The sequence below is a fragment of the Apostichopus japonicus genome, chromosome 2, assembly GCF_037975245.1.
Source record: "Apostichopus japonicus isolate 1M-3 chromosome 2, ASM3797524v1, whole genome shotgun sequence".
NCBI classification, from domain to species: Eukaryota; Metazoa; Echinodermata; class Holothuroidea; order Aspidochirotida; family Stichopodidae; genus Apostichopus; species Apostichopus japonicus.
Genome location: NC_092562.1, coordinates 1,734,175 through 1,761,473, shown reverse-complemented (window position 1 = coordinate 1,761,473; position 27,299 = coordinate 1,734,175). Strand labels below are relative to the sequence as shown.

Below are 27,299 nucleotides of genomic sequence, written 5' to 3'. Positions count from 1 at the left end.
ATATATATATATATATATATATATATATATATATATATATATATATATATATATATATATATATATATATATATATATAAATGAAAATCGTAATGAGTTGGAAAATCAAGAACAGTGAAAAAACTTTCAGGATTTGTATCCAGTAGTTGCATAGAACGTATGTTTTTGGAGTTCAGTTCTCTGTTAACCTTCTTGTTAATTCTAGTGTAATTTCTATATTTAATATTTCATATATATTGCCAGCATTTTAACCTATGTCGTGAATTGTCAGCAGGTTTTGTGTGGGTACTCGTTCTATACTATCGATGACAATAAAGGAATCAAGATATGAATAGTATATGATTTGTGTTGCTTTGTCTGTAATCAATATCTGTTGTTCTATAATGTACGACTTGTCTAGGCGGTTGATTGATCACGGTGACAAACAATCAATTTTAGTGGGAAGTTATAAATTTAAGCTTGTTTGTTACAAATTCTGGGTTCCAGTGTTATAAAACACTCTTTTTTACATGTTTTTTTTCTTCAACAACGACAATGATTAATAATTGATGAGAATTTATTAGCGACACGAAAAAAGAAAAGAAAAAAAAATATTGGAGTCAGAGTGATACGCAAAGATTTTAATATAATAAAAATGAAAGAAAAACACCTGTCATGGCTCAATCGAAGAACCAAAAAGAAAACGTGATTCTCCCTTTTTTTTCTTATTTGTAAATCGATTGATTTTAAAAAGTCCATCAAGTGATCAAAAGATATATCGATCTCGTAACATAAATAATCGGTTTCATGTTTTAACTATATCATAGTTTGAATGACAGTAAGGACAATATTTGTATAGTATGCGTGTTTGTATGTATGTATGTGTATGTATGTATGGGTGTATGATACTTAAATACAACTTATAACATGATCTGCTCATTTTGCGTAAAGCTAAATTTTCGTGACATTTAATTTTATAACATTAGACCCTACTGGGCAATGAGAAGTCATAAAAAAAATTAAAAAAACGTCTCCCACTTTATTCGTAAGAAATGTCTACAGCTTAAAAGTTAAGCTTTCTTGATGTTTTATTTTTTGGGTGTAGCTTATTTAAAATTGAATAAAAAAAAGAAAAAAAAAGAGAGAGATAATCGTAGTTAGAAGATGCCAAAACAACAGAGACATCAGACAAAATATACATTTGGATACAGATTTTTTTTTAGAAACAACTAGAAAATTTTGGTAGAAAGATAGTTGTCAACAAGAAATTTTACGTTTTTAGCTATCGTTATGTTATGGTATTGTCGTGGTTTAATAAATGAAGCGATGCATATGAAACAATTGTGATGGTACTCTACGCTTGTTCACGATGGGGGGACAGTATCATTTTAAAGGGTATAACGAAATAACAGTTCTCTCTGTAAAAGACCATAAAAAAATATAAAAAATCAGTATGGCATAAGCTTATCCCCGTCTCGAATTTAAAGTAATTTGGGAATTGTTTATATATATATATATATATATATATATATATATATATATATATATATATATATATATATATATATGGTAAACAATCAAGGTATATTCATTATTATAAATAAAACACATGTCCATTTTTCTGTTTACAGCTATAGAGGTTTTTAGTTTGTTTCTTCTCTTTCACAGCTCTGCACGGGAGTTATTATTTGAAACGAAATAACAGTTCTCTCTGTAAAAGACCATAAAAAAAATATAAAAAATCAGTATGGCATAAGCTTATCCCCGTCTCGAATTTAAAGTAATTTGGGAATTATATATATATATATATATATATATATATATATATATATATATATATATATATATATATATATATATATATATATATATATATATATATATATATATATATATATATATATATATATATATATATATATATATATATATATATATATATGGTAAACAATCAAGGTATATTCATTATTATAAATAAAACACATGTCCATTTTTCTGTTTACAGCTATAGAGGTTTTTAGTTTGTTTCTTCTCTTCACAGCTCTGCACGGGAGTTATTATTTGAAAGAAAATTATGATAAATTTGAGAAAATCGTAAAGATAAAACGCATAGGTTTGTATTTCTGTTCAAATTCATGCCAAAGATTTGGCAATGGAGGATGTCTTAATCGATCAACGCCAGTCAGCCAGCCTTAATTTGAATATTTCTTGGTTGGCTTCGTAAAGCCACCCCAGCCCCAGCCCCAGCCCCAACCCCAACCCCAACCCCCACCCCCCCAAAGCTGCTTCAATAAACCTGGGTGAACCGAAGTCAACAGTATAATACAGAACGCACGATGAATATTCAAATTAATGTCGATCACGTGACCCCTCTGAGGAGTCACTACGGCATATTTTGGGAGATATCGCGGAGTCAACCACCGATTAAGAAAATGAGTTAATTTAAAAGAAAATTGGAGAAAGAAAAATGATAAATGTTTTTAATTTTTAATTGGCAAATTAGTAAAAGCAAATAAGAAGAATTTATTTTTGTTTACTTTATGTAATTAACCATTAGTTAAAGGTAAATATGAAGAAGTTCTCTATATTATTGGGAAGTCCCCCCCCCCCCACACACACACATACACAGGCACACATTTCAGAATGGAGGTAAATATTAAAATTATCGTGAGAAAGAAAGAAAAATCTTAATTTATTTTATTAAAATTTCAAGCAGATTGAATAATTTAGATGTTCTTAACATAAAGTAAACAAAATATATAATTCGGAAAAATAAGCTATTTCTCGAGATATCGAGTCATGTTAACAATGTTAAATTACACTTAGGTACGGGAATCCCCCCCCCCCCCCAAAAAAAACGACCTTTGCTTTCATAAGAATTGGAGAAAAAACAATCACTTTCATTTTCAATTACAGACGAACTGAAGCAGAATCAAATCAAGTTATCCTTTTTGTGACCTTTGTAATGAAAAACTTCCCCAAATTATTTAATCTTCCTCACGGTGTCTCAAATTCAGTCAGCAAGCTGTAATTTTTGTCAATGTGTGATAGTGTCATAGTGCCGCTAGCATGGAAACCTTTCACTTTGCCCCTCTTTTTTTTTGGCTCAGAATTTCAAGTTAAATGCTGGCAGTTTGGACTCTGTAACCAATGCCAGTTTATAAAAGTACAAGTTCCAATGTTGTCAAATTCAGCATTTGCATAACACATCTCTGTTACTGAATATATAAACATTGTAGGATAACTCGATAATATGGAAACATCATTAAAACATTCAAGCATGATGATATCATATTTAGACTTGCTAAAGTCGATTTAATTCACCTTGTGAAGGGACATTAAAGGTATGACTATCTCCCATACGAATGGAATAAGACTTTTCTTACGTGTTTGCAAAAACAAATTCAATTACAAGTAATCTCTACCACATAGACCAATGATGCTGGTTGATTTTGCTGCACATGTTTATAGCAAAAGCTTAACAATACGATTCGACTGTGGGACGGTTGGGGGTAGCTTATATCTTTCGTTGGTTCTTTGTGTAGAGTGGTGGGTGGGAGGGGGAGGGGAGGGGAGGGGGAGGGGGAGGGGGAGGGGGAGGGGGAGGGTGGAGGATTAGCAGACATTTCTGTCTCCTCACCCTCTGACTGTCATTTTAACATTACTAAGTAACAAACGTCTTTAGCATTAACAAGGCTAACCAAATAAACAAGTAATTCGGCCTATATCGTAGTATACATGGGATTTAACTAGCACGTCAATAGATGTGTTTTAATAGTCACTCTTTTTGTATTCATGCAGAGTTTGATAAAATCCTGTTAACCTCGACACTCTGTTTGTGCATCTTACCTCTTTAAATTTGCATTATCTGTTTCCTCGTACGATACTTTACACTTCGGTACATGCTGAATCGCAGATGAAGATGTGATAAATTTTCCCACCAACAAAAATGTGGCATAAACTTTATCAATAAATAGTATTGTATTTCAAATAAACGACCCAGAAATTGCAAAATATAGTGGTAAAGCAAGTCGGAAAATTACGGTTGAACGCGGTAGCTGAAATGCTCTGCTCGTGTAAGCAAGACGAGATGATAACGATATGGGGGTAACAACAAGATACACATATTGCAGTATATTACCGGGTGGACAAACAGCCTTGTAACAAAAATGGCGAACACTTTCTCCCTCTGTGTGTGTCTCCCCCTCTCTCCACCCACCTCTCTGTATGTCTGTCTGTCTGTCTGTATGTCTGTCTCTACCCCTCTCTCTCTCCACCTCTCCGTCTCTCTGCCTGTCTGTCTCCACCCCCCCCCCCCTCTTCACCTCTCTTTCTCTACCTCTCTCTTCACCAATACCTTAATATTGTGATGTATGCATGAGTGTTAGTGTGTTAGACATCCATTTTAAGAGTTGAACTCTCATAAAAGTGCACAAATTACTCCAGGTAATTGGATGCATAATACTGGTCGTATCAAGTGAAGCTGCATTATTGAGTTAAGCCGCAATGTAAACGCAAAGTTTGCCTTTGGTTTGGGATAGTTCGATGTAAACATTACCGGAGTAAAATGAGTCTGTATAATGCTGACTATTTTTCCACTAAACAACGTGACAGTGTAACCAATCAGGAAACATGGTATATCCCACCCCCCCCCCCCACCCGCCCCCTTTCCCTGTTTGTTTTGGCGGCCTTATAATCCGGGTGTTTTGAATAAATGTGTTATTTATTTTGTGTTATACTTACAAAGGTCATCTGAACTATTTTAAGTTAATCTTATATACGCTATGTTAATGTTATTATATTCTTGACTTTCAGGCCCGCTTTTCTATAGTTAGTAATAAAATAGAATTATATATATCAGATATTTTGTTTCGAGATGAATACCACCTATAATTGATAAACAACGACGAATGGAATATTGATATTAAAACATCTTTTAACAATGAAAATAGCAGGAAATATATTATAAGTAATAGCAAACAAGTTTGGCGTTGTAAACAGGATATAAGGAAGAGTGAGAGATAGCTGCTTATATCGACATGAATTTGTCACAAAATCGTTTTAAATTAATTTAAAAAATACTGACCATCCCCATTTATCCATTGTCGTCCGAGTATGGCAAGCCAATTTGGTTTAACCAATTGATCAGAGCAACGGATGCAATCATCAATAGAGTAGTATTCGAAATATGGCACAATTTTCAAATTTGAAATTTTTACCTCAATAGATATATATATATATATATATATATATATATATATGGATTAACACATATAACATGATATATGTGTGTATAATTATATATAAATATATATATATATATATATTTATATATATATATATATATACACACACACACACACATATCATGTTATATATGTTAATCCATATTGTGTATACCTACTTTGACAAATAATTACAACTGAATGCTTTCAACCTATGGCGGAAGTTCTCTTAGAAATCCTGATATACAAACACAAAAAAAGGCAAAAAGATCTAATGGCCGAGTTATTACTCAAAATACATTTCAAACTTTGCCTGCGGTATTTTTTTTTTTTTTTCTTCCTAGTTTCATTATAAGTTCAATAGAAGCGAATATATACGCTCTAAAAAGCCGCATTAGTTTCTCGTATGTAAACAAGTTTTCTTTAGCCTTCCAAATTGAAAAAAAGAAAAGAGAGAAGAGAAAATAGGTTTGTGTGTGATTGAATTCACCGCATGGATTCTTATACAATAAAAACTATTGTACGTATTTGGGTCGATGAAATTTGTCCATCTATATACTTACCTTTTTTTTTTTTTTTGTCTTTTTTCTTATTCTTCTTTATAGGTCTGAGTGGCTTAACACTATGTAATACGAATAAAAAGAAAAGGCGGCACTGTCGCTTATTTCAGGGTAAATTAACAACCAATCTGTAATACGGGGCTATACAGCAGGCATTTCAAGCGTAAGAAGAACCCTTAACGCTTTGAAATAATATTTTGAGAAAATTTACGGCGATATAGGTTAAGGTGGCTGTCATGCGTAATGTAGAGGGTGTGATGTGGTTATTACGTACCGTGCGTATTAAGGCGTATAAGGAAAACAAGTTTACTTTAAGAAAAAAAAAAAAATTAGACGGGCGCCTCGAGCCAAAAAGTGTTATATAATGCAAAGAGTAAAGTGGAGCATTCTGGGTAATTTTTATATTGTTTAGAGATAAATTTACGATCAGCAAAATAATATTCCTTAAAAGAAACAATTAAGACAAACGTGGCTGTATAGAGGTCAATCAAACAAAATCAATATTACTTGAAGGATCTGTAAAATTGACAACATAAACAATTTTAATGTGGTGAATACACTTTGCAAATTATTTTGTAGAAGTCATGTATATATGCTACTGGAAAATTCGAAGAGAGAAGAAAACATGAAATATAATTAGAATAATATAAAACACACTATATGGGTGGAGGAAACGCACCATATATCGCATATCGACCAGCGTAATCAGGAAGTATTTATTCTTAAACTCTTTACTTTAGAGTTAAGAGTAATGTCGATATGTTATCGATAGTCCGTAATAAATATAGATAAATAGATAAATCAATAAAAAGTAAGTATATAAACCAATCAGTCAATCGATCAATCAAGAAAATGATCAAAGAAAGAAAGAATATATATATATATATATATGAATATATATATATATATAGACTATATATTTATGTATATATATATGTATGTATATATATGTATATGTGCGTGTATGTATACATGCTTAACAGGGTTCTTGACATTATTTTTCAATGATATTTTCATTTTTCAGTCTACATTGTAATTCTACCGGTATACTTGAATAAAGATTTAAACAATTTTTACCGGGTACGAAAATGTCTGCATTCAAGACCTGTAGTTTGCATGTAGGCTTAGTAGCAACATTGATATACGGTAACAGGTATACACCACAACATATATATATATATATGTATATATATATATATATATATATATATATATATATATATATATATATATATTTATATATATATTTATATATATATATATATATCGAACCTGAAAGCAAATACTGAAGGGTGTGAGTCTTCAAAGTTGTAGAGGTGATGCCTAATTAAGATAACGTAAATTATATACACAGCTATAACAATTGTATTTCAATGATAACAATCTTTTTCTACAAAGTAACCTTTATACAAAGGGGGAAAAAACACTTCTTTCTGTTTCGCTATACTTTATTGAAATTTTGAATAAAGACCATCATAAGTATAGTTCCAGGTTAGGCTTTTACCCGCATTTTCTTGATTTCTTTTAAATTTGTTGTATCGATGGTAACAGGGATAAACAAAACACTGCATGCCATGCACCAGATAACTATTAAGACGAACAACTGTAATATTTTGTTAGTCGACCGTAAAATCCAACAGTGCAATATATAGCCTCTTGAAATATTTATTCCATGGGACGTGGGTACAAACACTACCTAGAAACTATCTGTAAAGAAACTTGACAAAATAAATTGCATAAGTTTGCAAAATTTGGAAAAAGATCCCTTGCCATTGATCTCGCAGTCACGTGTGTTTTCACCGACCAGATGGTGGTTTATATTCGTCTATTTATTTATTTTATTTTATTTTATTTTATTTTATGCTATTCTCTTCTATTAATTTTTTTATTATTATCAATATTTACTAATATTATGTCACGTGAAGATAAGTATATTCCTTTTTGCTTTTGGCCAAGAAGGTGAAACTTCTGTCAGGTCTTGGTGAAGTCAACTTAAGTTTGCTTGTTAACATAAAAGCTGTGTTTTTATCTAACATTTGTTACTATGGATACATAATTATCAATTAATGTTAGTATCGCCGGTTTAGTAAACCAATTTTTCTTCTTTTTTTCAGTATCTTTACTCAGTTTTCTTTTAATTCAAAAATATAAGCATTTTTGTATTGGCGTTTGGTCTAAACAATTTACCAAAATCCAAGGTCATGAGAAAAGGCAACATTTTCGACATATATTTCATTATTTGAAGCACAAATAATAGGCAAATTTGTTACTTAAACAGTATTAGTTCGGAGGAAAATTATAAATTTTGACATGTAAAAGGGAAATGTTAATCTAAAGACTTAGTGGTGAAAATTTGCATACAATTCTTACATGTGGTATTCAAAATATTGCTGGTTGAATTTATCACATTTTAGTAACAATAGCAAAACTTGAGGTAAGTATAGATACGTGATATTATTACGATATTAAGATTTTTTAAGTAAATTTAAAGAATGTAAAGGAACAAACCATTTAAATTGTGGAATAAAAGAAACGTTGTTCATTTAATGAAATAATTCGAAATGGCCAAGTGATGGTGATCACGTATTGATCCATTAAGTAAGATGCATTGGTAAACATTACAAGTGGCTTGGTCAGAGGATGCAGGGAGTTCCTCCTTGGACCTAACAGCAGCTAAATGCAGCAGCTAAAAGGGGAAAATATTTCCATTCTCTTGGCAACCCCGTTTCAAGAACTTGTCACAAACTCGATATATGACTTGATTGAATGCAACTTATTCAGATTGGCTAAACCGGGAAGTTGGATATCAGCGGGTGGTCTATGATACCATGCATGCAGTATAAATAAAAAAGCTTTACATATGCTGTTATATATAAATCTTTTATCTTATAGATGTTAACCTTGAAACCTGCTGTTACATTTATATAAATGTTCTGCTTAGCTGTCAATGCTGTATGTATCGTTAGATTTTCATCACAATGTAAGAATCTTTTATAGAATTTATTTTTTTCCACTTTGGAAAAAAAGAATGATTGAATGATTGTATTTTGTACTGAAATGTTCCTGTGGACATCATTCATTCTGGTGTTGGGCTAGATTCATTTATAATATATCAAATGTAATAAAACAGAAAATCATATCGCTTTGCGATACAAATTGCTCTGAAGATGTGTATTTGACCTAAAGATTGCAATTGGCTGCAATGTTTGCTAAGCAATCAACTTCAGCCACCCAGAAAATAATTTTGCACAAAATCATGTCTACATTATAACGAAACAGAACGTTTTTTCTTTTTTTAGGCAAATTATTGATGACGTCAGTCACTCTGCATGATGTTGCCAGATACTTCAAAACAAATTAAAGAAAAGATAAAGCTAATTCAGTATGTGTTTTTAACTAGTTGATCAAAGAAATAAGCTGGTAATTGTCAAAGTGTCTCAGTAGTTGGCCTACCCTGCTGCCATTTCTTTCAAATGATAAGAGTTAACATTTGTGTTTTTCATTTATATATTTTTATTTATTTATTTATTTATATTTTGATGCTTGGGGGGATGGCCAAATAAAATGGACGATGGACAAAAGTAACATATAAATGTTACACGTATCTTAATTTGTTCATGTCTTTGCCAATGCAAGGTAATTTTCAAGTCATAGAACTGCAGAGTTAAAATACATACGAACACACTTCCTCAATTTCGAAGTGCAACCCTCACTCCCCCCCCCCCTCTCTCTCCCTTCCATTGGATAAGGCGTATCGAGTAGACTTTCAAATTAAAGCTGTACAAATGTGAACTCATATCATAAACACATTTCCGGTTTCGTACGAAAACGTTTAATCATAGCAGCGAGGTTGACACATCTTCACACGACCGTGTCGTTTTATGACTTCGGCCAAGAGAAACCAAAATGTCTCATAACCTGTCTGTTCCATTCAGGCTAAATTGAGCATATATATATATATATATATATATATATATATATATATATATATACATATGCACCACAACATAATACACGGCAATTAAATTTGATTAGCTTATCACTGTACATATGGTAGCGGATATCACCTTGACACCGGGTCATTAGAAAACTAACATTTCGTGACGTGATATACATGTCATAAAATGTTTGACTATCTTCAAAACAAATTTGAACATATATATAACTACCATGCAATAAATATGTATGTATGTATATATATATATATATATATATATATATATATACATATATTTATACATATATACATACATATATATATATATATATATATATATGCTGTAAAAGCACAGCGAACGTATATGATAAACCCTATTTCAAAAGGGGGAAACTTAAAATTTCCGTCCCGTTCAACTTTACCCTCCCCCACCTAACCCCCCCCCCCTCCCCCGTCAATTCCACCAAGACCACCCAACATAGGGGTAAGATTCTCATATAGTTAATTTCCTACATTTACTCACCAACTGTCGCCAGAAAACGATGACGTCACGGCGTTAAACCACACATGGGTTGTAGTTTATATACAATTATTTAAAAAACATTACTTAAACTTTGTGGGACCCAAATCAAATCTCACGCTAAAAACAATATTGCATATTTAAAATTAAATAATTGACAATAACGTAAAAATTAAGAAAAATAAGATAAAACTTAATTAGGTTGATGGTTATTAATATTTTTTATCAATGATATACATGGATTCAGAAAAGCTTCAAATTTACAAGCAGTTCAACAACAACAAAAATACGAAGTTACGAAAGACGGGACTGAGAAACTTTACCTTTTAATATTTTGCTACATTTGTTCACTAACTATTTCCCCAAATATTCCGTAATTACTTCAATATGACTTAACGGTAAAGGAACAAAAACACACACAAATACATGCAGCAACAACACTAACAGGGGCGGGCTCACATCCTTGTTATTTAAAACTTCACAGCGCCGCCAGATTGACTACGCCAACAGGTTCAAAATGTTGCGAGCATGCAGATGCACAATGAGATCGCGTGGGACATTCTGTTCCCATGAAATATTTTGTGAAGTGTTATTCTGATACAACTAAGGATAATATTTACTATTATTATTTTCTAATTTTGTTAGTATTTTTTCTCTTAGTAATCTGTATGACGTCCCTCCTCAACCCCCCCCCTCCTCCAGTCAATCATACCCCACCTCAACACCCACCTTTATAAGGCAGCTATTAGTTTCGAATGAAGAAATATCTTACCTTTTTAACTTCCTTGGTTATTGTTAAATTCAAAACGATTGTTTTAATTACTGACGTGCTTTGTGACTAAATAAAATCAATAAAGAGATATAATTTTTTACACTGGAAATTCACAGAAACGTTGACTTTTTCTGGGGGGGGATCAAGGGCGAGGGGGGTCAAGGGCGAGGGGGGTAACTATACTATGTGGACGATGATAATGTGAAGAAAGAACAAAAAATGATAACAAATTTATACCCGTATAACCCTTTTTCTTTTGCAAATCTTTAACAAAACAATAGCTAAATGAGTGTTAAAAAGATTTTTGCGATTAAAAAAAAAAAAAAAAATGGTCATCATGCTAGTTAAGATTTCTAACAAATATTGAGCTTATTATTACATCGTATATCTTTTTCTCTTCCACACAAGACTTATGAATTAAACTGTCGACAATGTGAAGAAAACTTAGTGTTTAGCAATGCTGGAAGATTTGGAAGTTATGGGATGTAGTTTGATAAGTCTGTGTGTGTGTGTGTGTGTGTGTGAAGGGGGTGGGAGGGGGGGGGAAACGTTAGGTTGTTTGTTTGGATTGTAAGTAAAGTTTCTACTCTTTTCACTGAAATTCAAGAAAAGCTGTAACTTCAGCCAAAATAAAAAAAAGAATTTTCTTGAACCACTTCCACTTTCGTAGTAAAATTACTTTAATAATGAGCTACTCCTTACTTCCTTCCTCCTACCTCCCGCCTTCTCCCCTCCCCCGTCTCTCTCTCTCCCTTCCCCTAAAAATAACCCCATCCATCCCTCTCTCTCTTCCAACAAAATAAAAGAAGAAATAAAAAAATCTAACCATTATTAATAGTACAACCAAGTTGATACAATAGTTACGTGACACTGCAGGAAGTGCAACAACTCCCCGTCCATCTCCCAAAAGAAAATTATGACAAAATACGAAATATCCTCGAAAAGGTTATTCGATTTTCAGGCGGGGGTCTTTCTCATAAAACATTTTACACTTCAAGCAGCGAAAGACAGCTAATCTCTGAGTACTTATACTAGTTTCAACGGTAAGAGAGTGTCTGTTTGAAGTGTAAGGAGGTGACGTGGTATCGTATACCAATCTGATAAGTAGATTTTTTTCTTTTTTCTGATGAGCAACTTTTGGTATTCAAATAGATTGAAACAGTTGATTTAATTTACTTACTTAATTAACCAAAATTATAGGAAACCCAAATTACTGAACAGAAATGTATTTCCCATTCTTTAACAAAAGAAAAGGTTTTCGCTGGTAGTAAGTGCTAAAGAGGAATAATGTGGGGTTGGGGTGGCGGGTGAGGGCATGAGGGACTAGGGGTGAGGAGATGAGGGGATGAGCAAGATAGGAAATAAGGTGAGGGAATGGGTCAGGGGAAGCGGCAAGGGAAAGACGGCAAATGGGGTAGTAGAGGTGGTGTAGTATAGGTGAGGTCAATGGGAGAGCAGCGGGGAAGGGGTAGAAGGTGTATACAAAGTAGCGAAAGGGTCAAAAGGGGGGGGGGGTTGTGAGAGCAAAGGGGACACTATGGAATTGGGGGAGGGGAAACAGTACAGGTCAAAAGGAGGGGTTGGGGGAAAGTCATTTTAAATAACTGTATGTCCAAACCTATTGGTCGAGGGTTTACCGGGGAGTAATTGTACTTAGTACGTTAACATGTGTTCAATAACCAATGACTTGTCATAGAAGTAACACCTAACATGATATTCAGTCGTTATAAAAAAAATCCTCGCAATGCCAAATGGCGATTAACAATTGTCAAGTTATTTTAGACAAGTTAACTTTACGTTGCGTTTATGATGAATTACGCAGGTATGTTCCCCTCCCCCCCCCCCCGTGCAGTTAGAGCACAGCTGGTTGGAATATGCTAACATATGTATGCAATTTTTATACAAAATATACAAGTTTAGAAACTAAGAACAATATAATCATATTAAAAACACACTATTTGTTAACAATATCGAGCACGCATTTCATGAATATGATATGAATAAAGTTAACAAAGTTATTCTTTCGGATTTTTATAGGCCATAAATACACTTTTACAAAACAATTTGCGTTTGAACAGCTATAAACATCACAAAGTGTATTATAATCAATGGTGTTATTTAACATAATTTGAATTGCAAATTAGGACAAAGTTAACGTAGAAAAAAGCAGAAAAAATTGAAAAGCACACTTCGCCTCGGCAACTTACTGCTTAAGCACATCTTTAATATTTTTTTTTATCAACACCACATCATTGAAAGTCAAGTTTGCTTAAGGAACATGTGTTGTGGCGACTTTATTAGACTAACATCAATAAAAAAGGAATACAAATAAAAGGAATGTTTTTATGTCTCGAAATTTTAGCATAGATAGCGTTGTTAAAAGTATTCAAAAGGAGTTTTTCCTGGATACTGGGAAATCTCCTGGTTGTTTGATTAATTTCATTGTGTATATAAGATGGGTTCTGAGAAAACAAACTACTGATGCTGGCGGTAGGGTGGGGGTTTGTCTGAAGGGGCGGATGGTGGTAGAGGTAGAGGTGTCGGTAGAGGAAGAGGAAGGGGTAGAGGAAGGGTATGGGGTATTGATTATGGTATATGGGAATGAATGGGTGAAGATAGGTGTAGGTAGGGGTAGCTTTGGAGGGAGATGAATTTTATCGAGAACTTGATGCAATCGGGGTAGATTTAGGGGTAGATGTAGGGTAGGGGTAGAGGTAGGGTAGGGAAACGGTTGGGGTAGAGGGGTTTGGGTTAAGATAGGTGCAGCGTAGTGGTGAACTGCATGTAGTTCATTTGCATTAGGGGTAGAGGTAGGATAGAGGTAGAGGTAGGGTAGGGGTAGAGGTAATGGCAAAGGTAAGGTAGGGGTAGGGGTAGAGGTAGGGTAGGGGTAGAGGTAGGGGTAGAGGAAGGAGTAGAGGTAGGGTGGTGATGAACTTCATATAAAATTTGATGCACTTTCTTTCTTATTTTGTCTTTTTGAAAGTTGCTTTAGCAAGAACTGATCAATGTGAAGTATTGTTCATAAATAATAATAAGCGACCATATTATTCATTATGAGCAACACTTGTAATATAAATATAAAATAACTTTTGATGTCATCATTAACAAATTAAAATGGAAAGAACCATCTGATGTTGAAATATATATATAGGGGGGGGGGAGGGACAAAACGATAAAAAAAGTTTACTTTGTATATAACAAGTGCATGTTAATATTACTTATCATACGCAATTAACGTGTCATAGTATATTTCCATAAAACGTTCATAGATGGGTGTACAGTGATGTCATTGCATGGTATCTTTTTTTTTAAATGCGTTATTGATGTCGGTGAGGAAAAGCAAATTACCGTGATCAAGATGTAAAATATAACAAGTGAAAACCACATAGGATATGTTTCGACAATGGTAATAGGTATATGACTACACGTTCACCGTTTTATGAGTGGGGGCGGGGCGGGGCGGGCGGGGCGGGCGGGGCGGGCGGGCGGGCTGGGGGGGGGGTCGTTAGAGGCTTATAAAAAAAATTGACGGATGCTAAAAAATATGATTGGAATTGATCAAAGACATATTCGTTACTTATGAGAAAGTTATTAGAAAATGGCGCCCGGATGTTTGCCTATTTTATAGTTTAAATTACCTGCAAGATTTGACGAGCACTGCTTTAAATGCAAAAATTGAAATTAATATATTTATATAATTGTTATTATTTAGATGAAACATCAAGTTAAGCTTCAATTGATAAACTTAAAAACATGGATTATTCAATCGAAGAAAACTTGGTAGGGTGTTGGCAGGGGGGGGGGAGGGGGTCAGAACTTTACGAGTCTCTAAATAAAATTCAGATGATACACATGAAGATAAATTGCAAACAATTACAGTGTATAGTTATGTAACAACAAAAAATAACAAATGTTCGACTTACCCAAGTCGTATTGTTTACAGCTATTGTTCAGCTTTGTTTTCTCTCATATTTCTTGAGCACAACTGTCTCCTTATAGAGATGTCCATATGCCCCTTTCCCCATCCATTCCTTATCACGGTTCAGCAAGTGTCCCTCTATACCCCCAGTTCGGTCGGCTTCAACAGTCTTGTAGTGTATATGAAGACACTCTAACGTTAAAACACTGGTAATAATTCAAATGTGAGATTTCAATGTTGAACCACGGATATCAAGCCATCGTTGTGGATACTAGATGTTCACCCTGTTGATCCTTCGCAGAAATTTGTTCATCTTGTTGAACTCCATGTTCCTTAATGATCAAGGCTCAAACTTGTCATACACAGGAATACAGCAAAATGGCAGCTTCCTAGTAGCCATAAACTATGGTCTAACTTCTGTACCAGGTGAGGGATATATGGGCGGGGTGAGTGGGAAATGTAGCAATGGGACGGGGTATGTGGGTTGGGCAGACGAGATGGATGAACATGGTATGGAAGGGTGGGGGGGGGGCAGCGGCGGGTTGAAAATTGACCCTCCCTCCATTCCATTGGATATCAGAATTTTACCCGGAAATTATATTTCAATGTTATTAAATTAATAGAAAGAAAAATGAGAAGATGGTAAAACAGAAGAATATTTTACGATTTTTAGAAATACAAACATTTCGTAAATAAGTAGTATATATCGAAGGTTTAAATGCTCAGATCGGGTTATCGGGTTTAGAAACAAATAAATATAATACATGGAGATGAAAGGTAGCTCCTTTCCATTTGGTATGGGGGGGGGGGGGTTGGGGTGCAGTTGAGATAGAATTGGGTACGGCTTAATTGAAGTAAAATAAGTTGCCTTATATGTATATATATATATATATATATATATATATATATATACATTTTTTTTTTTAAATAAATTGCAAGTGAAGAAATGTCTTTCTGAAACGCAATATTAAATGCCTTTTTTTATGTTAGTACTGAAAATTATCAATAAATTGAGTGCTTGTAGCCTTCGAAAATGGATTTCTCTTGTTAGTACTAAGTTACAAGGTATGTCTTGCTATAACTGCTACTCAGACAAAAGAATTCAGTTCCGCATTATACAATAGCTTTTTGTCAAAGAACACAATGTAAACCCCAGCAGCCGGCGAGTCAAGCAGGCAATGTAGCACACTATTGACTCGCACGTATAACACTCATACATACATATGGATCTGTTCTACATGTATACTAACATAAAAAAAAATCAAACCGTCATTTTGAGCTGTAGAGGTCACGTGTGTTTATGTAAGGCTGTGTAAGCATCTTTTGCGATAATATTACGTATTTTGTTTCTACCAAATCGAACTTAATATTAATATTTTTTTTTTATATTTCTAAAAGATTTTCGATGAATGTTTCTTTAACTTTTATTTTATTTATTTATTCATATGTTTTATATATATATATATATTTTCTTTTAAGCAATTCTTTATTCATGACTGTCAGTACTTAAACAATATGCCCACAACAGCTAACGAATGTTTGCATATGTGCTTATTAGGAGAAAAAATACCTCCCCCCCCTTCCACCCACCCACGACCACCCTCTTAAAAAAACGTTGTATACAGATTTGTACATTAGATTTGTATAGGCTATATGCATTAGTTATAATGTATTATAACCTGTCTGTATTCTGTGTGTGTATTTGCCACTTCTGTTACTGTTACTTGTCATTCAGCCTTTGAAAAAGATCCTGCTAAGATCGAAACGTCAAGCCAACTTACTTTTACACATTCTCTTACACAGGCTCTTTAGTGAATACGCAGTTTGCTAACAGTTTTGTTTTATATTGATTTTTAGTTATAATATAGTTATAGTTATAAATATTAATCTAAGAAAGAAATAAGAATTATGAAAAACGTGCCAAAAATATCGTCGTGCTGACACTGCTTCTTCTAAAGTACTAGACTCCATAACTCCAGTAGTTGGACGTTGTCTGTTTTTCTTCTTCAGTAACAACATAATTTTTCTTCTTTTTTGTTTGTTTGTAGCAAATGTATAAATAATTGGACGACTTTTTAATATATTCGGCTAGTCTTAATTAGTCTTAATTAAAAATGTTAAGCCAACTCGTCGCCCCTTTTCCTAACCACCTACGACCTCCCCCCCTCCCCCCACCCCCCACCCCCCAAACCCCACCACTTCTTATACACCAAAACACATATACACATCGTGCGACTGTACAAACTTGATTCTCACTACAACCAAAGTACGAAGAAGCAAAAACACAAATCCCATTGGCAGACTTTCCGCTTCTTCTAGTCAGTTTCCTTTTCCTCGTCAGAATTGGTTTGCTATCACTAACCTGTGACATAATTCCTGGTTTCCCCCTTTCACATCATCAGACGGCATAAAGTGACATTATACCTTTGCTCTTTATATATATATGTTAACGGAGGGAAGAAAAATGAGCTCTTTCATACCCGATCAAACGGTGTTATTACACAACGTTACAATTAAATAATTTCTGATAGTCCTTAACTCGTATTTCACTTCAGAAGTTTTTATTTTTTTTTTATTTTTATCAATTACCACCCGTCCGTCTGCTTAAGGGACGAGACACAAAATCTCACTTGCCGCGCAATTTATAGACATATAGACTGCCTTCAAAAATGTCCAGCCGGCTATGTAGCTTCAGGACGGGGGAAAAATATGAGGAGGATTTTCTTCTTTTGTGTAATTATAGGCTAAGTGTAAAGTTACTACAACTTAAAATGAAACCTTACATTCGAAAGAGCAATAAAAGAACATAAACGAAAAGGGAGAAAAATTAAAAAAAAAACTGAAGTGATACTCCAATGATGTAACAGGGATGTTTTTTTGTCATGAAAATGTACCCAATTTCCTTTTTTCCCCCTCCTTTTTTTGAGGGGGGGGGGGGGTTAGAGTATACCAACATTCTGATGCCTCACCATCAATAATACGTTTCTATTATAATTTTTTTGTTTAATAAACAGTTTTGTGAGTGGAAGGAAGGCACATTTTGTTGTGAGTGAAAATGGGAAGAAAGTTGGAATTATATGTAGGCTAAATCAAATTAAATACAAGCAAATTTCACGACAAGGATTTTTTTTTTTTTTTTTGGAAACTTCGTTTTTAAAATCTTGTATGGTCGTTGTCAGAGCCAGGGACGTGGTCAGGGCAAGGGTAAATGCGAATTGTTGAAGGTGGACTAGATTGGTCAGGGATTTGGTAATTTTCACATTTGAACACAAGCCTCCAAAGTAACAAGAAAAAGAAATTCATTATAATCTATTGTAAAAGAGGGTGTTTTCATTACAACATTTCTTCCAAAAACTGAAGTAAAAGTATGTTTTCAAACGAAAGAAATATGTTTGATGATTTCCGATTCTTTCGTAAAATAAGATAGAAACGGCTATGGAAAATAATATGATCACCTAGACACGTAGAACATACTTTCATTTTAGAATAATTATGAACCGAAAGGTTAAACGTGTTTTATGTTAAGCAAAATTGCAATTGAGAGGAATTTTTCGGCGATTAACTACTAAACTAAGTTTTTTTTTTTAATGAAAAAAATAGGTCGTTGAGTAAATAAAATAACACACAGTTAGGAGGTTGCGAATAATTTTCAATAAGTATTTCAAATATTAACTGCTTGTTGATTTCAGTTCGTTTTAAAAAGAACAATGGGAGTTACAGAAATGATAAGGAGAAGGCAGGGGGCTAAGGGGGAGAGGCGTGCGCAGGGCTAGCTGAGCAAGGGAAAAATTGTTACAAAAAGTATGCTCTTTATCGTTTTCATGATGCCTAACTTTGAGTTACAATCGTTGTATTATATTAGCCCGCTTCCTTCATTTCATCTTTTTTTTCTCTCCAATATTTTGGTTCAAGAATATTCGTAAATGAAATTTCAACATTCTCAACTGGACGTAAGAATATAAAAATAGTTGAAGGCAAAGGGGGAGAGGGGTGGGGGAGGGGGTGGCGAGGAGGTTGTACCACAACCGCGAATTCGATTGAGTTGAGTAAACCTGGGAACTGAACATGAAATTACATGAATGTTGATAAGTATAACATTCCAAATATTTGCGAACCTTAAGAACATGTTCGATTTGAAATAAAAGAGAATTAATTGATGAACAATGGGACGAGAAAATAATTGAAAAGCGTGTCATTTTGTTTTCGTGTTTTGTTTCTCTTATTGTGTTCATAAATTTTATACAGAACTTTTCTTGATTTTTTATAAGCCGATTAAATAACTTAAAATTTCTACAAAACACATATTGGCGTTTTTCAACAAATAAGTATACCAACAGATAGGAATAAAAACAAAAATTGTACTCAAAACCATTAGAATAACAATAAAGTGGTTTTTGTTTTAAAATCATTTACCACCAATTTTGTAGGTTGCCCTTCACAAAAATTCTGAGAGAATGATGAAAAAAATTATGAAGAAGATATTCACTTATAGCACACATTTGTACATCATACGAAAACATGATACAAGTAACAAATTAAAAAAAAAAAAACAGGAAAAAAAAACTTATTCAGAATTTTACTATCTTGCGCAGGCAAGAAACTATATAAACTATATAGAGCATAATATGGGAGATTTTTGTATATATAATATTATCAATCAAGTATGTGAAAATGATAATCTTGTTATAAAGTTCACGAATTGATCCCAAACCCGTTATCAGAAAATTTCTATGAAGATAGAAAATATTGGAAAAAGAAAGAAAAAAAACGCAAGACCTTGACCGCAATTTTCTGGCTAAGTGAACTGGTCAGCAAAACAAAGAAGACATCGTAGAAAAATAGGACAAAAAAAATATAGCCTACATACGGTCAAAAATGGAGCTTTTTGTGTAATACTTTTCCACTTTAAAGTAATAGCTAGCAAGGGCTTTTTTTCGCAAGTCTGTTTATATATATATATATATATATATATATATATATATATATATATATATATATATATATTTAAACTTTCAAAAGTCAACGATAACACAGAGAGAATAAGAAATGGTAAAATGATGTTGATGACGAATATGTTGGGTTATCCCGGGAATTTTAAATTTGTGTAGATTACTGTTACAAAAATACTTTTTTTTTTGAAATTTTTCTATTCTTTTCTTGATAACATAATTCGTATCCTCAATTCTTGGAAGAATTTTTTTTTTTCATGGCAGTTATCCCCTCCCATCCTCCCCTTTCCAATCCCCTCCTGACAAAGAGAAAACGAGCATTTTTTTGCTTCCATGGCACTACAATTGTCCAATCGTTTCACTAGTACACGGTTAATAAATTGGGAGTTGGTTATTACCGATATCGGAAATGACCAATAAGAAATCGGGAGAAAAGTTTCAAAATTCACAGATTGCCATAGAAATATCAAAAATCAATAATTAATCATAATTCAACCACGTGCTTGGGATTTCTTCTTTTTAAGAAATACGTCCTGTGACGGTTGAAAAAGTAAATTTATGCCAGCGTTATACTACACACAATATTATCAAGTATAACACATGAATTAAGACCAGTAATAACAAGTGAATATGTGATATATATATATATATATATATATATATATATATATATATATATATATATATATATATATATATATATATATATATATATATATATATACCTGGGTAACAATTTTAAATAAACGATCTGTCATATATATAAACAATCATTTGAAATAGGGTACACATGTATAGAGTTATGCTCATGCAGGTAACAAAAGAAAAAGTATTGAATGAGAAATAAAACAATTTTTTCTTAAAATGAAGGGTTTTCTTTCAGTTTCGCTAGAAATTGTATGATAACAATATTTCTCGTGATTAAGCTTGATAAGTTACATTTTTTTCCCCAAAGTGTTGATCAAATTCTTTTTTTTTTTCTATGTTATTTATCCTTTCTGTTTTACGAAAAAAATGGATAACATTCTTGTAGTGTACCACACTATGTCTATAGCAAGAAATATTATTTTGAAATTTCTTTTATTAGTTCTTTCTTTTTTATTGAACAGCTTAGTAAATTTAGTTCACTACCTTTGGTTAAGAGGCATGGAGCAGGTGACCGAACGGTAAAGTCTAATCTATCATTTGGAGAACAAAATAGGATTAGAATAACCGTTCCTATAACCAACCCTACCCATTTTCCTCCCTATCTCCGCCTCCCCTCCCCTCCCCTCCCCGGGCAAACAAAATTGTATATTCTTATAGCATGCATTGTTTGCTTTGTCCGAAACGACGATGTACGTAATATATATGTATATAAATATGTAAATTTACATATATAATTTGCAATTGTATTGCGGTTTTCTTTTCCTAGTGCTTATATAATTATATAATTGAATATATATATATATATATATATAAATATATATATATATATATATATATATATATATATATATATATATATATATACATATATATATATATATATATATATATATATATATGGTTCAACGTTGATTGCAAAGAAAATTGTTGGTTAAATAAACAGCCCTTTACAAATGACACCCCCCCCCCCAACCCTCTTGGACATGAAGCGAGAATTGGTCTTAATATAGTAATTATTAATTTTAAAAGTGATTTAAATACTTTTCTGATAATAAAGAAAAAATGCACCCTTTAAGCTTTGTCAGTATTAACGATTAGAGTTCGTAAAAATGCACATAATGTCACCATAAAATCAGTACAGAATATAAAAACAATTTGAAGCAGTTAAGATGAGACCAGTAGGCGACCAATTAAAAACAAGTGTGATTTTCTTTATTGTTTAAAGAGAATCCTTACAGTTATGGTATGAAAAATACTATTTTTTCGGGTTTTTCGTCCTTTATTAGGAATAAAATATTTTGATTTTCAAATTAAAAACTATATGAAATTGTAAGGTTCCTTTCAAACTCACGAAATCTTACTTACAGTTTTTGCACAATCAGTTGGCGGGGACCAGGAAGAAGAAGTCTTTCCACCGATCTTTAACCCTTTCTTTATCCGCTATCCATCGAATAAACGTACCTCTCTCTCTCCTCTAGAAGATGTTGGATTTCACGTATGTTTTGAGTTCTTTTCTTCATTTGCTTTCTCCCTTTCTCCATGACATAAAAAGTCTCTTTCCAAAGAAAAACGAAAAAACAAAACGAAGAGAGACGAAAATTTGGCTAACGCCAGACCCATGGAGAGAGTCCATTGCACGAAAACCCATTACGATACTTCTCCATATCGAAACCAGCAGCCGCAGCGGCAGCCGCGGCAGCGGCTGCCCCCGGTGCGCTGAAAGCACTCATACCGGGAGCACCCGGTAGTGTGCAAGCCATCGAGACCGCATGATGAGACAAGCCGTGCTGCATAGAGATTAGGCTACCTGCTGGAGGTAACACAGGATGTGAAAACATTTTGGTCATTTGGGGTAGCGAGACAGGTATCGAGCTCGAGGTCGGACTGGGGGAAGGGGAGGCTGAGGAGGGACTCTTTTTGTTCAACAGGTTGTCGATGGAGAAGGAGGACCTCGACGTGGGTGTCGGTGGGGATTCGCTCCTGTCTTTATTATGGAGGTCCTCTTTCAAGCCAGCGTTCAAAAGTGTACTCATAGCACTGCTCTGACTGAAGTTTGGCACTGATGTGGCGGGTAAAGGAAGCGGTATCGCCGGTGGTAAGGGTGCAATAAATGGGTAAGGGACCAGCGTATGGTGCGGCGAATGGGTCAGAGCGTGCATCCCGTAGCCAAATGGACGTGCGTATGGATGACTGGCGGCGAAAAATGCTGAGGCGTCCCTGAGAGGGTCGATCCCGAGAATCTGTTGCCGCTTGTAACGCTTTCTTCTCCTCAAGAATGACCCGTTATCGAACATGTCCTCGCTGGCCGGGTCCAGGGTCCAGTAGTTACCTTTGCCCGGATTGCCGGGTTCCCGTGGAATTTTCACGAAGCAGTCGTTCAGGGATAAGTTGTGCCTAATACTGTTCTGCCAGACGGGGAATTTCTCTCGATAATACGGGAATCGGTTCATGATAAACTCACAGATACCGCTCAGTGTCAATCTTTTCTGCGGTGATTGTAATATGGACATTGTAATAAGTGCGATGTAAGAGTAAGGTGGTTTGACGGAACCACCCTTGGTGGAGCTGCATGAGTCGGCGTCTTTGTCGTCGGACGCGGTGGTACTTGGTATCCCATCGGAGTTACAACTACCATCTCTGATGGTATCGCTGTCCTTCTCAGAAGTATCTAAGACATGGTTCTCGGATTTAATGTCATCATCCCGTATTGCACTTGTCGGCCTCGATGAGTAGTGGAGTGATTCTTGGTCCTGCATATGTAGAGGAGGGGGAGACGAGGCGGCGGAACGGCTCGCCTCGGCTGGACTCCCCGCTAGGGTGGGATCTTGCCTAGAAGCGTCCACAAAATTAATGACAGACTTGTGTGGTCCATGGACAGGCGCTTCAGAGACTCGCTCAGAGGAAAATGGGATTCTGCATTCCTCCATGTTATCTGAATATGTTACAGTCATACTGTTGCCGTCGTTTGCGAGAAAAAAACAAATTCAATGTTTCAATTTTTTCTTCCCATATAACATGGTTTTCCTTGAATTCGAAATAAACAAAACAAAACAACAACAAATGTATATGAGTGTAATTGTGTGCTTTAAGTGATCAAAGAAAAATATCAGATCCACCAAAAAATGAAGAATGAACACACAAATACACACCAAAAACTCCAAAGGGAAAATTGTTTGATTTTTTATTTTTGTTGTTGATCACAACAGTCAGTTAGAAATATGTTTCAATGCAGCAAATGAGTGTTGCTTCCGAGATCCAATCTGTATCCTTTCAAAGAAATTGCAAAGTAGAATATCAAACGCTTTTTTCTTGCCTTTTTTTTAAAAAGTAGCACCAATAAGAACGGCTATAGTCTGGAAGGACCAAAGAAATAGACAATAATATAATCACCACTCCGCGCTTTTCAAACAATGTATTTAATCGTCTCTTTAAAAAGAACCACCGATGATCCGGAGTTGTAACAAAGTTCCCTGGAATTATCTATCCAACTCGCTAAGGCACACAATCCGAACCCCCCAACACGGACGGTAAACAAAGCTTGCTGAGTCGCTCAGCCCACACACATGCAAACACTAACACGCAGGTAGACAGCTAACTATGAACTGAATGTAAAGATTTCAAAACCAACCTGACTCAGTTTTTGGTAGTTTGTACATCGCTAATACTATCAGTTGTTCTATATTAAGCATCCATGTAGCCGTTATATACAGGTAGCGGTTAAGGGGATAACCATCTATCAACCAGGTGTAAAAAGAATAATAAAAAAAAAAAAAAAACTCTAGCGCCTCAAATCGAGGGCGCTAAATCGATTTACCTAAAAGCGACACAACCGTACTTGCCAATCCGTATAGCAATTGGCTTATTTTCCGATTACGTAGTGTGACGTTACGAGAATATACAAGCAAATCGTCCAACGAGATGAGGGCATTCGCAGTGTTAATCAATCGTTTTTTCCATTCACAGTAGTGGTTTCAGAAAGGAAACTTGGTGACAACGCTCACAAACGAAAAAGTTTGCTTTCTTTCTCTTTTGCCTACTTAATACAACGAATGGAATCAGTTAGAAAAACATCGGTAGCACGGCGGAGACAAGTTTGGGATGATTGTGATAGGATAGTGCAAGTTAATTTTTTCTTTCTTTCACTGCTGAAACAAGGAACATATTCTAGGCATTCTGGTGAAGTTTCAAATATTCAAATCCTACATAGTAATAACCTTTTCAAGAAAGCAAAACGTTTGAAGTTGACAGGTCTTGTACCAAACGTGAGACACAGGTGTGATTTCATGAATGTAATCTGGTGAAATTTGCTTTACCCTTCATTTTTTGCAAAACCAGAATGCATTTCAGTTGCATAAACTACTCTCTTTGATAATTGTGAACTTCTAGCCCCCCCCCCCTCCCCTGAATACTGAATATACATATATATATATATTTATTTATATATATATATATAAATATATATATATATATATATATATATATATAAATATATATATATATCAAAAAGAGTAGTTTATGTAAATGAAATGCATTCTGGTGTTGAAAATATGAAGGGTAAAGCAAATTTCACCAGATTACATTCATGAAATTACACCTGTGTCTCACGTTTGGTACAATGTATACATATATATCCTATATGCACTAAAGCTTCAGTGATTTTGTCCCTCTGGTACAGGTTTCCCTGAAAGAGGTTATAGCTCGTATTGAAAGATTTCCTCGAGTTTTGTAGGTTTCGTTTAATTGTGTAATTAACGTGTACGTCAGATTGGTTTCAATACCACACGCACACTTAGAATTTCCATGTCGTCACACATGACACAAAATAAGGTCTATTCCGTACACAGAAACTATCGATAGTTTGTTTCGATTTTATTAAAAAAAAATTGTGTGTTTTGCAAAATATTATTAAAAAATAGTTTGAGATAACAAAAAACCCTTCAAGGTATATTTTGAAAACATCAGAGTAATTAATTTTAAGACTGTCAGTATTGTAGTGAATACAATTAAACACACCCCTCCCCACACGCCCCTCCCCCCACCCCTTCCCCACTATCACCATCACACACGTCACACCTGGGTAGAAAATAAACATAAGTACAGAAAGAAAAAACAGAAAATGATAGACCCTTAGTAATGCGCGATTAACGCTTAGATTCTCGACTGCAGCCTTAAAAGCACTTTTCTATATATTTCGCAGTTAAGATTGTAACACACAACACTGTGCCTATCTCTTTTATTTCAAAGGTACTTTTTGCACTCTTTGAGATTTGCAAATTGTTTTCTTACTTTATTTTTTGACCGAAGAAACCTTTACAGGATAATTTTAATGTACAAACTCAAGCTATAGATATGTTGTAGAATGTTACAGAAACTATTCTTAGTCTAACCTTTATAGGACATTAGCCTAATCCCTTAACTGGATGCAAAACCAACCTCAATAGAAAAACCTATAGACAATTATTGCATCGGATAACATGTTATCACTGCATTATACAACTTTTGTTTAGGAAAGATGATTTTTTTTAACGTGACACGAGGGTGCTCTTTTACAAATATGAAGTTAATAAACATATTTCAGTGGACTTGTTAGAAGATTATATCAAGAAGACACAAAAAAAAAAAAACATTGATTAACATGACGTCACTTTTACACCTGCACCGCGGAGATGACGTCATCGTGTAGTAGGCCCTAAAGAAGCATTTAAAGATATTGAGTATATTTTAGAGCTGAGAATCTTAAAAACCGGAGTCAGGCCACAGAGACAATTTTTAGGGCTCATGCTTGTATTTGTTTTCGTTGGAAAATATGTCAAATCATATTCTACTAAGAGTCATTCTTTAACGACACAGCAACAAACAAAAAATGTCTCGAGCGAACTTTTTCGATATTTAGTAATCAAATTTTGTGTCACTTTATTCTGTTTTTCGTCATTCTTTATAATTCTTATCTTAATTCGTATAGTGATTATGACAGCGCTTACTACAGTAATGGTTCGGTTTGTCGCTCTTCCAAACAACAGCCAAGCAAGCGGTCGATGTGAGGGCGCAATGCATTTTCCGTGAAAACGGAATCATAGCAGCAATTTGTAGAAGTTTCACTGAAGTTACACTGTAAGAACCTTCCATCATTCAACGCATTAATTAGGTACAGTCCAAAAATACTTGAACACACTCAACAAAAAAATGGGACAATATTTCATCCAACACTTGGCACGTTTTTATCCAAACAAATTTGGGCAAAGTTTTGCCCCAGAAGAAGAAAAAGGTAGCCAAATTTTACCAAATTTTACCCAAATTTGGATTAATACACACGTACTCAGCACTGCGTAAAATAATTGCCCAATTTTTATTTTGCTTTATTTTTTATTTTTTATTTATTTTTAGAAAGCAATTTACAATGCAAGAAAGGCACAGATAATAACATGTAAACCCTCACCTTTATCCACTCTCGAATTAAAAGGAAAGTTTGGAGCTGCGCTTTCTATATTTTATTGAATATTTCGATACTTATCGACACCACAATTTTTTTCCTAATAATATACCGGTATTGGTATATTGCATTAGCTTAAATACAATCAAGTGGTATAAGTTCCTGTAGAGAATTACATATTTCAAAATTTTGGCATTTTTTTCAATTTGTATGTAGGCCAGGTTGTGTGTCCCTTAGCTGTGGAGGGTGGGGCATTGGAAGGTGGGGAGGGGGAGGGGGGCTGTTCGTCACAGCTATCTCTATCACACGGATGATGGTTAAGTGTGTGTCTCCTTTCAAACCACAAAATCCGTTGAA

At 34.2% G+C, this 27,299-nt stretch overlaps 1 protein-coding gene and 1 long non-coding RNA gene across 6 annotated transcripts in view; both read right to left on the bottom strand.

The window, feature by feature from the left end:
• LOC139972630 (uncharacterized) overlaps positions 1 to 27,299 on the bottom strand; it is a 190,469-nt gene that overhangs the window by 154,953 nt on the left and 8,217 nt on the right. The gene's annotated exons all lie outside the window — the stretch shown is intronic.
• LOC139973522 (forkhead box protein D5-A-like) lies at positions 20,522 to 24,207 on the bottom strand. The gene has a single exon (XM_071980262.1). It carries the CDS (start codon positions 23,461 to 23,463, stop codon positions 22,117 to 22,119), a length of 1,347 nt encoding a protein of 448 aa, XP_071836363.1. The 5' UTR covers positions 23,464 to 24,207; the 3' UTR covers positions 20,522 to 22,116.

What these genes read in the sequence shown, in the direction of transcription:
- LOC139973522 (XM_071980262.1), bottom strand. Translation starts at nt 23,463, where the DNA reads ATGACTGTAACATATTCAGATAACATGGAGGAATGCAGAATCCCATTT.